The sequence below is a fragment of the Gouania willdenowi genome, chromosome 8, assembly GCF_900634775.1.
Source record: "Gouania willdenowi chromosome 8, fGouWil2.1, whole genome shotgun sequence".
In the NCBI taxonomy this organism is placed as follows: Eukaryota; Metazoa; Chordata; class Actinopteri; order Blenniiformes; family Gobiesocidae; genus Gouania; species Gouania willdenowi.
The window spans coordinates 22,011,957-22,028,198 of record NC_041051.1 but is presented as its reverse complement, the minus strand read 5'-3'; the positions used below and the strand labels follow the sequence as shown (position 1 = coordinate 22,028,198).

The following is a 16,242-nucleotide window of genomic DNA, read 5'->3' as shown; positions in this document are numbered from 1 at the left end:
ACACACACACACACACACAACAGATACAAAGTGAAAACAGGGGATTCTGGGGAGACTGGAAAAAGGCCTTTACACGTTTGCAGAATTCCTGTAAAAAAAAAGTGGGAGGGGCTCCTCTTGCTCCTCCTTCTTCCTTCTTCAAGCAGTCTGAAACGAGTATTAAAACGGAAAAGATGTCCAAATTTCAAAATAAGTTTGATTTTTTTTTTTTTTTTTTTTTGAAATTCTGTTTTAGTGAATAATAGTTTTAAAAATCTTTACATTTGCTCACAGTTAGCCTCAGAATAGACTTTAAAGTTATGTTGCTGATGTTTGGTTCAGAACGGTTCAGGCATTATTTTGTTCCCACTGTCCAATCAAGTGGGAATAAAATTAAGTCCAATTACCATTTACCATTTCATTTGTCATTTTCACATTGTTGTTTTCTATGTTGTTGCTGTTGTTTATTTTTTATGTTTTTTTATTTTATTTTAATCATTTAATTTTTTTTTTTTTTTTCTCATTTACGTCTGTCTCACAGCTGTACATATTGCACTATTATCCTATGTTGGTATTTATTTATTTTCTTACTGTCTGCTATTCTGTTGTGTTGCAGCAACATGTGAATTTACATGAAATCACCGCACACACAATCTCAAACAACTGTATTCTATACTTTCACTTTTCAAATATAAATCTTGTTCAAACAAAATGCAGTTTAAAAAAAAATACCTGAGCTGGCACTTACTACTCTAAAAACACATTTTTAGAAAGAAAAAAAGTATTAGGTGTTGCCAGAAATGTGTGATATAAAAATGGGGTCACGGCAAGAAAAAGGTTGGGAACCAGTGTATTAACGTTTAGTAAAAACGTCATGAAAGAGTATGTCTTATTTTGAAAGCGGAAGTCATTATTTGTGTTGTTGTTGCTGTTTCACACTTGGCTCCAGCCTACGGTGGTTTGTAGGTGTCCAGGCTCTCACACATCAGCTGGTGAACTGGTTCAGATGGATCGGACTGTGTGTGTCCAGCTCTGGCTTCTCCTCCTCACACTGAGCGGCACTGGTGGGACGTTAGTGGACGTGCTGGTAGATCGATACTACATTCCTAAAGTCTGTCCTCGGGAGGTGCAGACGGAGGACTTCATCCGCTATCACTTTAACGGCAGTTTCCACGCAGACGGGAAACATTTTGATTCCAGGTGAAGTTACGGCAGCACAATGATGCGTTCAATGACCCTGAATGCAGCTTTTCCACTGGTGCATTCAGGGGATAGCAAAGCTTTCCCTACAGGACATTTAAATAGGTTGTTTTTATGGTAGAAAATTAAACAGATGATTGTATTTATTCACACACCATAATATGGAAGCCCGTTTCCGCCACTAAAAAAATAAAAAAAAAAAAAAAAAAAAAAAAAAAATCACCAAGGAAAGTCATAATTATGAGAAACAAAGTCATAAATATGGGTTAGTAAAGTCATAATTATGAGAAAGAAAGTCATAATTATGAGATAGGAAGTCATAATTATGAGAAACAAAGTCATAATCATGAGATAGAAACATTTTTGGTACATCCATCTGTACCCATGGCATTGACCAGAAATCTCCATTAGTTGTTCAATAAACCATGCTCTACTTCAGCCACATCAGTTTGATCCTTTCGATGCCAGAGCCTCTTTTTGCTTAGTATCTTTTCAAGGGTGCGTTTACTCAGCATATTTCTATGTGAATTTGCAAGCAAACAAAGCATTTCATCATTTGTAAAGTAGTCTTTGATAGTCTTATCACCCATCTCTGTGTCAGCTCACCACATGAACAAGCTGCTGTAAATGTGTTTAAATATCTCATAATTATGACTTTCTATCTCATCATTTTGACTTTCTATCTCATCATTTTGACTTTCTATCTCATAATTATGACTTTGTGTCCCATAATTGTGACTTTCCTTGGTGATTTTTTTTTTTTTTAGTGGCGGAAACGGGCTTCCATTCCATCACATATAGAGGAAAAGTTGTGTAATAATAATTTTATTTGTACTTTGTGACTCGTCACCTCTGTTGGTGTGAAAATGTTGTGTTTGGATGAACTTCTGCTGTAAAAACAACCACTGTATCTGCAGTCATGACCGAGGCAAAGCCTTCATCAGCCAGGTGGGCCTGGGCAGGCTCATCACTGGGATGGACCGCGGTCTGCAGGGCATGTGTGTGAATGAGCGCCGGAGGATCACGGTTCCTCCACACCTGGCCTACGGCAGCATAGGAGCAGGTGTGTGTGCGTGCGTGTGTGTGTGTGTCATATCCTTAGTGCTAATGTGTGTTGTTGGCCTCACTCAGGTGGTGTGATTCCTCCTGACGCTGTGCTGGTGTATGAAGTGCTGCTGCTGGATATATGGAACACTGAGGATGTGGTTCAGATCCGATCGTACAGCAAACCTGCAACATGCAACCGCACCACAGCGGCATCAGATTTTATCCGGTACCACTACAATGGCACCCTGCTCTCCGGTGAGGCCTTTGACTCCAGGTGGGATCATAGCATTTTAATTTGATATCACAGTCTGTTTGGCGTTCCAAAGGAAATATTACATTTTCCAGAGGTTTCAATGCTTCAGTTATCAGAGAAATGGGACCTACGACACCTACCTGGGACAGGGCGACCTGATCAAAGGCATGGATGAGGGTCTTCTTGGCATGTGTGTTGGAGAGCGACGAGTCATCATCGTCCCACCCTTCCTGGCATATGGAGAGACAGGCTACGGTAAAGATTTATTTTTCTTCACCTAAAGCAGATTTGTCAAAATAGAATTCATACCATAGGACAGGCCGGGTGTCGAACTCATTTTAGTTCAGGGGCCAAACACAGACCAGTTTGACCTTAAGTGGGCCAAAGATTTTAGGTGGAAAAAGAGCAAATGCAACATTAACGTGCCCTGGCTTGAACTTCCACGTATAAATGATAACGTGAGTATATCAGTCCCTGCAGGATCTTCACTTGAATTGACCAGATTTTAGGAATTTGGGGTAATTTCGTGGAATAATTTGAGGAAAATTTGCCAGATTTTGAAAAAATTGAGAGTTCTTTTAACAATTTGGAATTAAGAATTACTGCCGTCATGGCAAAAACTGAGTGGAGAGGCTGAGATGTCTACGACTGAATGAGTTGGTAATTTACAAAATGTTTTCATGTTTTTCTGTCATATTTACTTTCTCGAGCGGGCCAAACTTGATGCTTTAAAGGGCTGGATTTGGCCCCCAGGTCTTGAGTTTGACACGTGACAGAGGAAATTACTTAGAATTTCTCAGCTGTAAAGAATTGCCTATTTTAAAGTATAAGGAACTCACTTTTGTCTATTTACCATATGTAAATACTGAATAAGATTGTGCATTAAAAAAACTAACACCTAAAAGTCTCTTTAGTTTATTTTACCTTTGCTTACGGGCATGCCATGACCTTGATTACCAAGAAAGACGACATTGGCCGTGTTTGAAATGTCATACTAACGTACTACTCATACTAAGTTTGACGTCAAGATTAGTATGTTGTGCGTTCATATTAGATAGTATGAGAAGATTGAGTATGCTAGAAATACCCAGGTGTATATGTTGGAATGAAATGTGGATATGCGAGTTTTATGGATGAAATGACAACGTTGATATTCTGATTGGTCACTTTCTTGCTTAAAATGCTTTCAGAACTTTCAAAGGTGGCGAATCAACGGAGATATTTAGCCTTAGTGTGTTTCCTTTTTTTGTCATTGGTTCAAAATGCATCTTGTTGAACTTGGAAGTATACTTCAGTGGGAACGGTCATCATCCTAATCCTCCTAACTATACTATGTAGTATACAGTAGACAGTATGTACTCATTGAGTTTGTAGTGCAGTACGTTAGTGTGCCATTTCAAACACAGGACTTCAAGACGTAATCAGGCTTCTGGTGTGTTCGATTTGAGCTAGAGAATGCGCTCTTCTTTTTCTATCTGTGTTCCTGTGTACCTTGTGTACATGTAAAGGTGCTAAGTAACCCACCGCATTCTCCTGTGGAACTGAGAACTTTCTCTAAAACTGTCTGACTACTGACCAGTGGAAGCACAGCTGTAACGAGGCCACAGCTGTGGTCATAACCGCCTGTCATTGCCCGATCTCGTTATTGCCCTGAAGCCCTGAAACAGGTCTAGGCCTGGTTAGTAGTTGGATGTGAGACCACTGAGAATTCCAGGTGCCACAGTGGGGTGGCAGTCGCTCCAGTGGTATCTGTCATTGTGTCCTTGGGCAAGACACTTCACCCACATTGCCTAGTATGAATGTAGTGTATGAGTGAGTGTTGGTGGTGGTCGAAGGGGCTGATGACGCACTATGGCAGCCTCGCTTCTAACAGTCTGCCCCAGGGCAGCTGTGGCTACAATAGTAGCTTACCAGTGAAATAATAATCCCTTAATTCTATAAAGCAACTTTGAGTGTCCAAAAAAGCGCTATATAAAATTAATGTATTATTACTAAATCTTACTCCTGGTAGCCTCTACTAGAGCCACTCAGAACTTCTACTTTTTGAACATCTTGGGGCTTTGGGGAGGCGGGATTTAGTGAGCTAACATCTGATTGGAAGAACATATCAGCTGCCAACCTGGTTCCATCCTGTCTGTTGACCACTAGTTAACTCCTTCTCTTGTTACTTGTCTCCAAACAGGTGCTCTAGTCCCTCCTCAGGCTACTCTGGTGTTTGATGTCCTGATGGTAGATTTCTTCCACCCCAGTGATGATCTGACGGTGCAGGTGAAGGAGTTACCCAAAGGCTGCATTCGCAGGACGGTGAGCGGAGATTTCATACGCTACCACTACAACGGCACCTTTCAAGATGGAACCGCATTTGATTCTAGGTAAATCTGAAACCTGATCAGTTTCCAGTTTGAAGCATCACCCATGTGAACTCAGTGCTACGCTCTTTTCAAACAGCTACAAGCGGAACAGCACATACAACACTTACATTGGTATGGGCTACGTGATCAAAGGGATGGACAAGGCTCTGATAGGGCTGTGCATGGGGGAGAAAAGGACGATAACCATACCTCCTCACCTGGCATATGGAGAAGATGGAGTTGGTGAGTAGGACAATGAATAGATATGATGTAACAACAGAGTACAGTGTAGTTCATGTTAGCAACACGTTGTTTATTCCCCCAATAGAGGGTTTCATTCCTGGCTCGGCCGTTCTGGTCTTTGGCATTCACGTCGTTGACTTCCATAACCCTAAAGATCCAGTCGAAATCAGAGTTACCCACAAACCCCAGGAATGCGACGTGATCAGCAAAACAGACGACTGGATTCAGTATCGTTACAACTGCTCCTTGATGGACGGCACCCTGCTGTACAGCTCGTGAGCGCCCCCTGCTGTTCACACTGCATCCCCCTCCTCCTTCTTCTTCTTCTTGCATGTAATCAATGATGGATGTTGAACAAATTGAAGTTTTTGTGTCATTTTAACAGAGTGAATACTGCATGATTTAACCCTTCTATTATCTTCAAATATTTGCCTCCAGAAAATGATTTTTAGAAAATTGTTGACCAAGTTTCAGTGTCAGACACTTTATTGTTTATTTGTTGAATACATTAATAACATCTTGATCATAAAACATTGACCTGTTCTCTCGCGCCACCATCGGGCCAAACTTTTAAATTAGAATTATTTTATCTTAAATAGTTTTCATCTAAATGTTCTCAAATTTACTGACAAAATTAATGACCACAAGAGTATGAACCCTATTTGTTGTGGTGATGGTCTGACCTTTCCTGCAGCGCCACCTAATATTTATTTACTACTTCAAAATCAGGGTCCTCTTCATCAGGTTTTACACAGTTAAAACAGTGTGGGGTCAAATTGACCCCAGAGTAATACCATTGCATCTAATATGTGTTCAGCACATTTACACAAGTTCGGATGAACTACGGCCGGGCTCACGGAACATCTCCGCGCCGAATAGCACGTACCACGTTCCCGAGAATTCAGTCAAATGACTCGGTTCCATCGAGTAAAAAAATGGGGCCCCCTGGCGCCCCCGTGGCACATACGGAGTAATGGGCCCCATTCATATATTGGTATGTGTCAATGATTCGGTACCACCAACTGTCGCAATATTTGACTCACAAATAAATGAGAAAACAACTTTAATGAAAATTGCCAAAAAAAAGGGGGGTGGGCCCCTTATCGAATTGTGCGATATATAATCGTAATCTACGTTGAATTACCTTTGAAACGATATATCACATGACTATGTTCCCATGAATTTGGAAGTTACCAGAAAGGGGGTGGGCCCCCGGGCCCCATTTCAAAAAAAGGGCTCCGAGCATCTCATCATATTCATACCAAACTGCATTCCGATCTCACGAGAACTAACGAAGGAGTAGTCATTTGAAAAATGGGGTCCCCCTGGCGCCCCCGTGACACTTACAGGGTAATGGGCCCCATTTATATATCGGTATGTGCTAATGATTTGGTACCACCAACCATTGTAATATTTGACTGAAATGAGAAATCGACTTTTGTTTTTTTTTTTTTTTGTTTTTTCGAAAATCGGGTTCTGAGCAGCGATGCGTACACATCCATAGATACCTACCAAATTTCAACCCGATCCGTTCACGAATAACAGGGGAGTAACGGTTTTAAATAGTGTACACAACAACAACAACAACAAGAAAAAGAAGAACAACAAAGTGAGTGACGTTTTGAGGCCTGTAGCTTTGCCTAAAAATATCATGATCATTTTATGGTTAATCAGTTGTACCTATCAAATTAGGAAATGTCATGAAATATGAAGAAAAAAATTCTGAAGTCAACTATTAGTTTTTTGAATGGTAAACATTGAATGGGGTCAAATTGACCCCAAGGATAATAGGAGGGTTAAGCTGTAGGAGTGGATTTTTCTATCCTTGTGTTAAAGTAGATTGTGCATTGTTTCAGTGACCAGTTGGACTTGCCTTCAGTCACTACTCTGGGTGCTAACAATGTGATTTGGGGACTGGAGGAAGGACTGAGTGGCATGTGCGTGGGCGAGAGGAGAGAAGTGTTCGTTCCTCCTCACTGGGGACACGGCGAAAATGGAGGTTGCTCAAAGGAACTGTGGACAATTTTGGTACATTTGCGTTCACAGATTTCTAACTAACGTGGTTTTATCGTGCCATGGTGTCTCCAGCTGCAGGCGTCCCTGGGAGTGCCGTGCTTCACTTTGAGCTGGAGCTGGTGGATCTACAGAAGGGAGTACCTGAGGGCTTCATGTTTGTGTGGACTGGTGATAGTCCTGATCCACTCTTTCCTGCCATGGACCTAAATGGAGATAAACTGGTCCCTTTAGAGGAGGTATGTGGACAAACCACTCTTTTTTTTTTTTTTCTTTCCATGTGTGTGAATGAAACTGAATTGAAACTCATCTTTTTCTCCAGTTTACTACCTTCATCATGCTCCAGGTCAAGGAGGGGAGGGGTCGCCTTCGCCCTGGGGTTGATGCCGACAGTATCATAAAGGACATGTTTAATAATCAGGATCTCAACAAAGATGGGAAGATTGCAGAAAACGAACTCTACGTCACAGAAGATGACAAAGCAGAACGAGATGAACTTTGAAGAGGTCAATGGGCGTGTCTATGGGAGACATAATGCAGCTCACATTGCGCGGTATATTTCAAACCTCATCCTATTTGGGAAGGAAACCTTAAAATATAGCATGTCATCTTGGTGACACATGCTGATTAATATCATCTTGTCATGCATGCAATCTTCTGTACCCAGTTATCTTTTACAGGGTTCATGAATTGAGACATAGAGACTTGTATGCACTGAATGACACCTACAGATCATTTAGTGACTCAAGGAAACTAATGTGCATGTTTTTGGAATGTAGGACGATGAAGAAAATCCATGTAAACATAGTGAGAACATGCAAACTCTTCAAGGAAAGTGTTTCCGACCTCAACACTGTTCTACCCGGTAAAGTCTGATGGTCCTCAACACATAAACACTGACTGGATATTTGCTGATTTAACATAAACAAGCCAAATTTGAACAGGACTTATTGGTTCTATTCATTTTATTCCTGTTGTACGCTGTAGAAAGGATGATGGGCACAACTTCCTGTAAACTAGTCACACTCGCAATTAACAAGGCTGGTGGATCTTCTTCTAATAATTCTGTTATTAAGCTTTTTGTTTTAAAAATAGGATCTCAAACCAACAAATCATGAGTCATATCCTTTTTTTTTGTTTGTTAATTAAATGCTATAGGCTGCAACTTGGACTTTTATTGTGAAAACCTGGAAGCAGAATCGAATGTTCCAGTGTTTGTAAGGATAAGAATTAAGCTATCTACCCACCAAATCCTTTTTCTTTACACATGAATCAGTTAATCATTCAGGAAGTTACAGCTATAATCAGGAAGATGAATGGATCATGTACAGTACGTGAACAACGTGAGCAGGACCAAAGCTTTAAAATCTTCCATGTAGCTGTAGCTTTAAGACTTATTCAGCCCTGTTTGGTCCATTCTAATTTGTACAGTAACATGTTAAAACGTAATAAAGGATTTGTCAGAAACTTCATTCCAATCTATTTTTTTTCTTTTGAGGGCTCTCGCATTCTTTTGCGACTCAATAAAACATCATGTTCAAATATGAAGAAAGCTTATTTTATTCAAGAAAACCATTTGAAAATAAGTGACAAATATGGAAGAAAGTCCTATGAAACAGTAGTGAACATTTTGTGAAACACACAGAAACATAAACAGTCATGTCGTTTCTACAAACATCAGACGTGGGCTGTACAGTCCGTCAATTCTACAGTGGTCCTACGGTGTTCACGCATGTGCATTCAACTGTGAGAGACCCTCATGAGGAGCAACTGGATTTCAGACATGTTCGATTCCCTTACGACCATATGATTGCTGGTCGTGAGGTGTTCTGCACTTCTTGTGACCCCAAAAATCACACAGTGTATGCAGAACAAAACTAACACAACTGTACATTTTTCATGCAGAACAATATTTTAACAGTGGCTGGCTCAACATTCAGGATGGTCCGAGAAGCAGTTTGTGGAACCAGTAAGTCGTCTGTGGGGAGTCCATAATTATTGTGTGTGAAATAAATCAAAGTCAACATAGAAATTCCCTTGTGCGTTCAGAGCGGACGGCCTGGAGTGTCTGAAGGTCGTTTAGGTGCTGCCTGTGAGGTAGAGCAGGAGAGCATTGGGAACCTCCAACGTTTCATCATTTATCAGCACGACATCGTACAAGTTCAGGTATGACTGCTTCCTTTCCTCCACCTGAAAACAAATAGACATGTATAGAATACTGTCATACAGGGTTGGCGTCAATTAGAATTCTAATCACAATTTATGACGTAATTATAATGGTAACTGAAACAAGAAGACAGTCATCAACATGCACCGTCAAAAAAAACAAGGGCAATAACTCCAGATAAAATAATTACGCGCTTCTCATTTTCAAACTCCATCAAGGTCTTGACACCCTGAAGCCACGCACCAAATTTGGTTATCCTATCTTCCGCAGTTACTGAGAAAAGCTGTTCCCTTTAACTTATGGTTTACACATGTTAACAATTATTAAAATATGTTTCATATCAAGTTTTGCCACTACCATTTTGTCAATTCTCTTGAGGATCATTTTACCATTTAAAATAAATAAATAATTTAATAGAGGGTTATACTGACAGAAAAAAAGCCTCAGGCTTCCTAATCAATGAAAAATATTGGTATTAATATTTTTGGTGTGGGATTCTGACATGGTAACCAAGAGGTGAAAAACCTATTAGATCAGTGTTTTTCTCAACATTGGGGTCGCCTGAAATGTCTAGTAAATGTGAAAAAAAAGAAATTCAGATTAAAATTATGTTTTGGAAATTTTTTAGATTAGAATCCTTTTTCAAATTGAAACACCACAAGCAATCTCAAACAACTGTACAGTGTAATCTATATTTTCACATCCTCAAATATAAATCTAGTCAAAGAAAATACAGTATAAGAATATCTGAGCTGGTGCATCTCGTCACTATAGTGCTACTCCAAACACTGTATCACAAACATGGTCAAAAAGAAATGTCTCTGGGGTCACAACCCATAAAAGGTTGGGAACCACTGAGTTAGATGATAGATGAAAGTTACATATCGCAGCTTTAAGACACAAATCAAAACTGATCCGTTATCATAAGAGATGCTAACAGAAAGCTAACACAAGAGGAAGGTTACGTTTAAGGTGATTTTTTATTTCCGGCTCAATAATTGTGATTTATTGTAATCGAACTTTAGTAATTGAGAACAAAATTGTAATTGATTTTCAGGAGGGAAATAATAATTGTAATTGGAAATAATGCCGGTCACCGTAATAGCAATTGAGTTGTAATTGAACATGGATAATTATAGACATAATTGTAATTGAAAAATGTAATTGATCCCTACCCTACTACGATGTAATAATGAGAGAACCTAAGGACAGTGCTTCAGTCGTACCTTGTCGTTGAGGTACCCTATCTTGAGGATGTTCTCCATGTCTTGCACTCCATCAGCCATGTTCAGATCTCCCAGGGAGTCTCCCATCAGCAGCACGTTGGGCCGTGTCCTCAGCTCCTGGAAGTGTCCGGTGTTGAGCATCGCCCCCTCTCTTTTGTTGTAGATGTGAATGAGTTCACCTTTGAAAGCCTTTAACACACCCTGTCAAAACAAACCCAGCACATGATGACATCTAGAAAAGCCTTTGCGTGATTGGATTTTGTCAAGTTGTCACTCACAGAATCATCAAAGTCCATGTAGTTGGAGAAGACGTTGACGTTGGAGTGGAAGACCCCAGCTTGTCTTATCACCTCCTCCAAGATGTCTCCTATTCCAGCCGAGAAGATGAGCAGAGGGATGCTATGCTCATGCAGGTGGTTGAAGAAGAACTCGTAGCCTTCCCTGATAATAAAGTACGATCAGAAACGTACATCCTATTACACCTGGATATGTTCCTACCTCAGCATAGCTTCAGACTCTTGCACCGCTGTGGACAACATTTCTTTCCTGATCTTCTGTTCCACCAGCAGGTCATGAGCTTTAGTCCACCTGAAACACAAGAAAGAAGCACAAACCTGATGTCTCTGCAGACCTTTTTCACACTATAACTAATACAGGCCCTAAACTAACAAGTTAAAGTGTGAAATAATTACAGTTTAGCATAGGGAATCTCAGGGGTGGGGTCAATTATATTGTTCACTTACAATTGCATGTTCAATTACAACTCAATTACGATTACATTGACAGGCCTGTTTTTCAATTACGACTAAAATTACTGTTACTATAAATATTATTTTTCCCATCAAAGTCAATTATGTTCTCAATTACTGAAGTTAAATTACAATTATTCACAATTACCCAGCCTGAAAAGTTGTTTTTATCAGTAATTATTGTCATACTTGTTCTCTTTTGTCATGTTGTATTCTCTCTGTTTTTAATACCTTTTACATTCTAGGTTGACTTTTAAAATCTGGCCAGGGTCACCAGATGAAAAATAGCCTCTTTTGGCTAAATAGAGCTCATTCACAGCATATCTGTGTGAATTTGCCTCTTGCTCTTGCTGAACTACGATGTGATACTCGTTTGAAATTATTTCACTCAAGACTTTGTTCTGGAGTGTATTGTTTTGAGTCCAATGTTAGTGGGACTTTCTTTTCATTACCAACAATAAGGCATTTTTTTCCTAATGTGTAGCGTAAATTGACAGTATAATAACCAAGCTCAGCAGATCTGTAAATCAAAAACAAACCTCTCATATCCAACAATGATGCCCTGGGCCCTGTCATCAACACTCACCACTCCACCATTAGAGGCAGCTTCTCTTCCACTGATCGTGAACAGTCAATCTCTATTGGGTAGTATGTGTCCAGCAGCTCCTTTAGCTGTTCAAAGCAAGACAGTGTTAACAGCTTTAATGTTATGGCTGACAATAAAACAATCAGTGACTTTAAAAATCATCTGTACACCTGAATCACACTTTTGTTGATGGCCAATGACAGTAACCTGCTGAATGTGGCTTCAATCTAGATAAAGGCATGATTCTAACGCTGAGGAGGGGTAAACATTTCCACTGACTGCTTGTTTTAGTGCCGAGTAAAGGTGTCAGTCGTAGTTTTCATTTCTTTTATTTGGCCACTAGATGGCAGAGCAGGTAAGGAAACGAAAAATAAAAATGCTGCTTGTGCTTCTCTGTTTTAAGGTTGAATGTTGGCATTAGGGGTTTTAGGAGTGGCCATCCGTACGGTTGCTGTATTAATATTCCGACATTCTATCCATACACAGCGCCCCTCATTGGCCAGTTTAGGTCACGTGACTAGGACTAAACCTAACCCTAAGACGCTACGAACGTGTACTTCAATAAACATGCCAATAGCACCGGGTGTTGTCTGTACGGCAAACGTACGAATACTTTCTTTTAGAATTGTGGAGAATGTTTGAACGTTTATTTATTTAAGAAGGCGCATTATTACATTATTATACAACATGCCAGAAGTAGTGAAAAAGACAAGTTTCTACCATTGTATTTTTTGTATGTTGTTAACAGACCTTGGCAATATATCAAGATTCAAGATATATTGAATTTTCTATTTTGGTGAGACAGAAAAATAACTATTTTTAATTTATAGCTTATTTTGTGCTAAAATACTCGTTTTAAGAGTCGCTGCTTTCACTACTTCTCAGAACAGCACAGTTCAAATGGATGACTGAGTGCGTCCTAACCCAGACCTTCTTCTAAACAAGCCACACTACAGAACTCACTCACACGTGCTGTCCCTTAGGGGAGAAAAAGCTAAAAGTGGCACATATTGTGCAGGTGTTTGTTAGTAAATGTGAATGAGTTACATTACACATCAGCAAATTTAACCCAGAATTATGTTTCCGGTAAGACTTTGAGGAGTTAAAAATATCAACATTTATATTGTATATTTCTATTTTGAGAAAAAATATTGAGATTAGAATTTTGGTCCATATCGCCCAGCCCTCGTCCACAAATGAAAGTGATTATAAAATGTCAGTTTCCTTTTTAACTGCCCTTGCGTTTATCATGCTGTGAAGTCTGGAAAGTTTTTGCCAGTTTACACAGGATTAAGGTATTTTAATAAAAATAAAATAAAATATTGAAGTAATAATAAACTATTTTTAGACGACATATAAAAAAGTGAGTCATCAAAAAAAAAAATCATAGCAGAAAGAAATGATAGCTCTGCTTCATAATCCCTCTATGTGGGGATATTCAGTATTAATGGATTTGAAAAGAGCTTCATTTTAAACCATTATTGAATGAATAATGTGAATAATACCATATCTTTGCAGTCACTTGAAATGAGTTTGCTGTTGTCGAGAATATCTGCAGGTGAACACAAAAAAAATGGCACACTGGTGAGAGAAGAAGTAAACGCATTAGTAAACATTTCCCAGCTCTGTATACATACTGTGACACGTGGGGCATCTCTTTCCATTGTAGGCAAATCTTGTCAGTGTCATGTCAAAATCTGAGATTACCTGAAAGAAAAAAAACATCAAATACATGAGCCTCAGTAGCTTTGAAAGACTCTAAGACGGTTCCTTTACCCACAATCCTTAGCAGCACCAACACTGGAACATGACAACATGCACGACTCATATTCACTGCATCTTTAATTCAAACAGAAGTCTTTGAATTTGATTTTGAATTTGATTTCGGCAGTCTTCCGAAAAACTAAAACAGAACAAACAACACTCAAATGTCTAATTCTTCAAAATTAGGCTGGGAAAAAAAATCAAAATGTAATCTATTTATCAAATTTATTTTGCAAATTCGAGTAATTTATTTTATAATTTTTTCCCCACCAGTTTTTTCAGACTTTTTCGCGTTCCGTCCTTGTGGGTTACCGTAGCGCGATGTGAGCCAGCCCCCTCTTTGTTTACCCTTTAATTTTTTATTCTCACTATACCGAGATGCTAAGGGAAGAGTTTATTATTCTTTTAATCGTAATGTTATATGTTATTAAAGCTTGAAACTGTTGAATGACAGAGCCTCATTTACTTTTTATTTTGGGATTGTTCTATGTATTTTAACTCTTGAGGACAATCACAGTAATAAAGTTGCACTTTTGACAATATATCTGATGTCTGCAGTAATTTTTAGGTGCATTAAAAAAAGAAATCGAATCAAAACTTGAATTTTTCTTTAAAAAAAAAAAAACGGGAATTTTTTCTTTTTTAGGCAAAATCGACCTCGATCACATTACAAAACAAAACAAGGCTCTAGATAATATCGCACACACACACAAACTTTTTTATTTCTTTCTTACTTATATTACTATTTTTTCCCAATAGACATTCAATATATATATTTGGCACAATAAGTTTTATATATACAGTTTATGCATGCACATTAAAACATATATACGTACACACATTAGTGTACATAATATTAATATTAAACTATTTCATATCTATGACAAATTTCATCAATAAAATTTAGAGTGGCAATACATAAATTATTAATATTCTCTATCACAATATATACCTTTTATTATGTTATATTTTATACAATTATATACATATAATTGTTGCTCTTCTTTCTTCTCCGTACTAACAATATATGATTTAAAAAGCTTTTTAAACTGGTTTATGTTGGTGCTTTTGTTTTATCTCCTCCTTTAGGCAGTCCCATAATTTAACCCCTGCTATTGTTATACTCATCCTTTTCATCCTTTTCACTCTGCAACCCTTTTGGAAGTGCACCTTCACTAGAAATCATTTGGATAGTTTTGAGTTGGATGAGATCGGGGAGTTTTAAATGTGGTGTTTTAGAGAATAATAATCCTAATAAGTCTAGCAAACATGTACTTATTAGAAACTTCAATTTGATCTTGGTTAATTCACTTCATGCACTACAGTGCCACACCTCCAGGTGAAGGAGCATGTGCAGTAACGTGCTTCTGCACATGTATTATCACATGTCGTGCTTTCTCTCTCATTGATCAATGCATATTTTCATTCCCAACAATTCTGAGATCCCACATACTTCTGAATTCCCTCAGGAACAAACAAAGAATATACCTATCTGCATCTAGGAGCAGATTTTTTATTTTTATGTTTTTAACCCATCTAAAGCTGAACTGTGTCCCCTTCTTGGCAGTTTTAAGTGCTCCAGATACCTGCAGGGTGTTGGATCCAGCTTTCTTCATGGACTGCAGGATCTCTTGAACCCTCACTGGGTCCTTCATGAGAACTGAAGGGTTGGACAGCTCGGCAATCTGCAACAGACATTAAATGTGTTATTATCGTTGACAAAGACAGTATGCAGGAACAATGTACAACTCCACTTTTCTAAAATACAGTTTTTGTACAGTTAATCGGCTAAAACCACCTACAGTTCCTACAGAGACGCTAACGACGGGCTAGCCTATGCTCTAAGCGAGCTGGAACACTGGTTAAGCACATAATCATGGCAGTTTTATCCCCTAAAATCCACACCTACAGATATTACCATTTTCCTTAAATGTGTAGTTAAATTTTCTTTGTTATAATGACAAAGGTTGTCCCAGCTGTCAGCTCCTGTCGGTATTTTATGTCAAAATGTGGACGAGAGGACCATCTGTGCTAGCAGGTAGCTGCTGCCTTCAGGGACTGTGGGCCGGTTCTTTAAAACCAGACTTTATGCAGCTCCTAATTTTAAAACAAAGATAACATATAATTTGTTTGGCTTTTAAAAGTTCTAAAAAATGAGAGGTTTATGAGATATCGTGAATGGTCACTGTTTTTTAAACTATATAAATACATTTTTTTTTTTTTAAATGGAAAACACAGAACTACGACCTTTTAAGGAACACGCGAATGCAGCACTGTTACTTGTGTAACTCGCGGTGGAATCAGGGTTGCCAAATACATTTGAGGAGTTTCCGTTATATCCAAAGATTCTTTAAAAAAAAAAAAAATTAAAAACGAATATATATATGAAAAATTAAAATCCAAATACTTAAATAATACAAAATCCAACACAAAAACAACAATGTTGCTGCAGCGAAAGCCAGGAAGACTCTGAATATTCCATATATATACGGATATAGATATATGTTATGTGAGTGTCACCACAACTAATGTTTTTGGAAAGGCAGCCATTTACAGAACAATTAAAGCAAACACCTATAATAAACACGTAATATTTTTATGCTAACTTCAAAACTATTAAAATAGACGTGACATTGAACAACATAAAAAAAACACAGTAATTGC

General features: G+C 38.5%; 2 protein-coding genes across 2 annotated transcripts; one reads left to right on the top strand and one right to left on the bottom strand.

Moving 5' to 3' along the window:
- The first annotated feature begins 921 nt into the window (after nt 1-921).
- On the top strand, nt 922-8,553 carry LOC114468547 (peptidyl-prolyl cis-trans isomerase FKBP10-like). The gene is made up of 10 exons (XM_028455516.1): nt 922-1,179; nt 2,097-2,242; nt 2,311-2,500; nt 2,589-2,734; nt 4,662-4,851; nt 4,928-5,073; nt 5,159-5,348; nt 6,930-7,072; nt 7,162-7,325; nt 7,409-8,553. The coding sequence occupies exons 1-10, from the start codon at nt 986-988 to the stop codon at nt 7,586-7,588; spliced, it is 1,689 nt and encodes a 562-aa protein (XP_028311317.1). The 5' UTR covers nt 922-985; the 3' UTR covers nt 7,589-8,553.
- A 72-nt stretch (nt 8,554-8,625) lies between these two features.
- On the bottom strand, nt 8,626-15,635 carry LOC114468548 (cytosolic 5'-nucleotidase 3-like). The gene is made up of 9 exons (XM_028455517.1): nt 15,497-15,635; nt 15,165-15,263; nt 13,452-13,521; nt 13,320-13,366; nt 11,815-11,900; nt 10,978-11,067; nt 10,758-10,920; nt 10,480-10,680; nt 8,626-9,276 (listed from the first exon to the last, which is right to left on the bottom strand). Exons 1-9 carry the CDS (start codon nt 15,497-15,499, stop codon nt 9,166-9,168), a joined length of 870 nt encoding a protein of 289 aa, XP_028311318.1. The 5' UTR covers nt 15,500-15,635; the 3' UTR covers nt 8,626-9,165.
- Between the last annotated feature and the right edge of the window lie 607 nt (nt 15,636-16,242).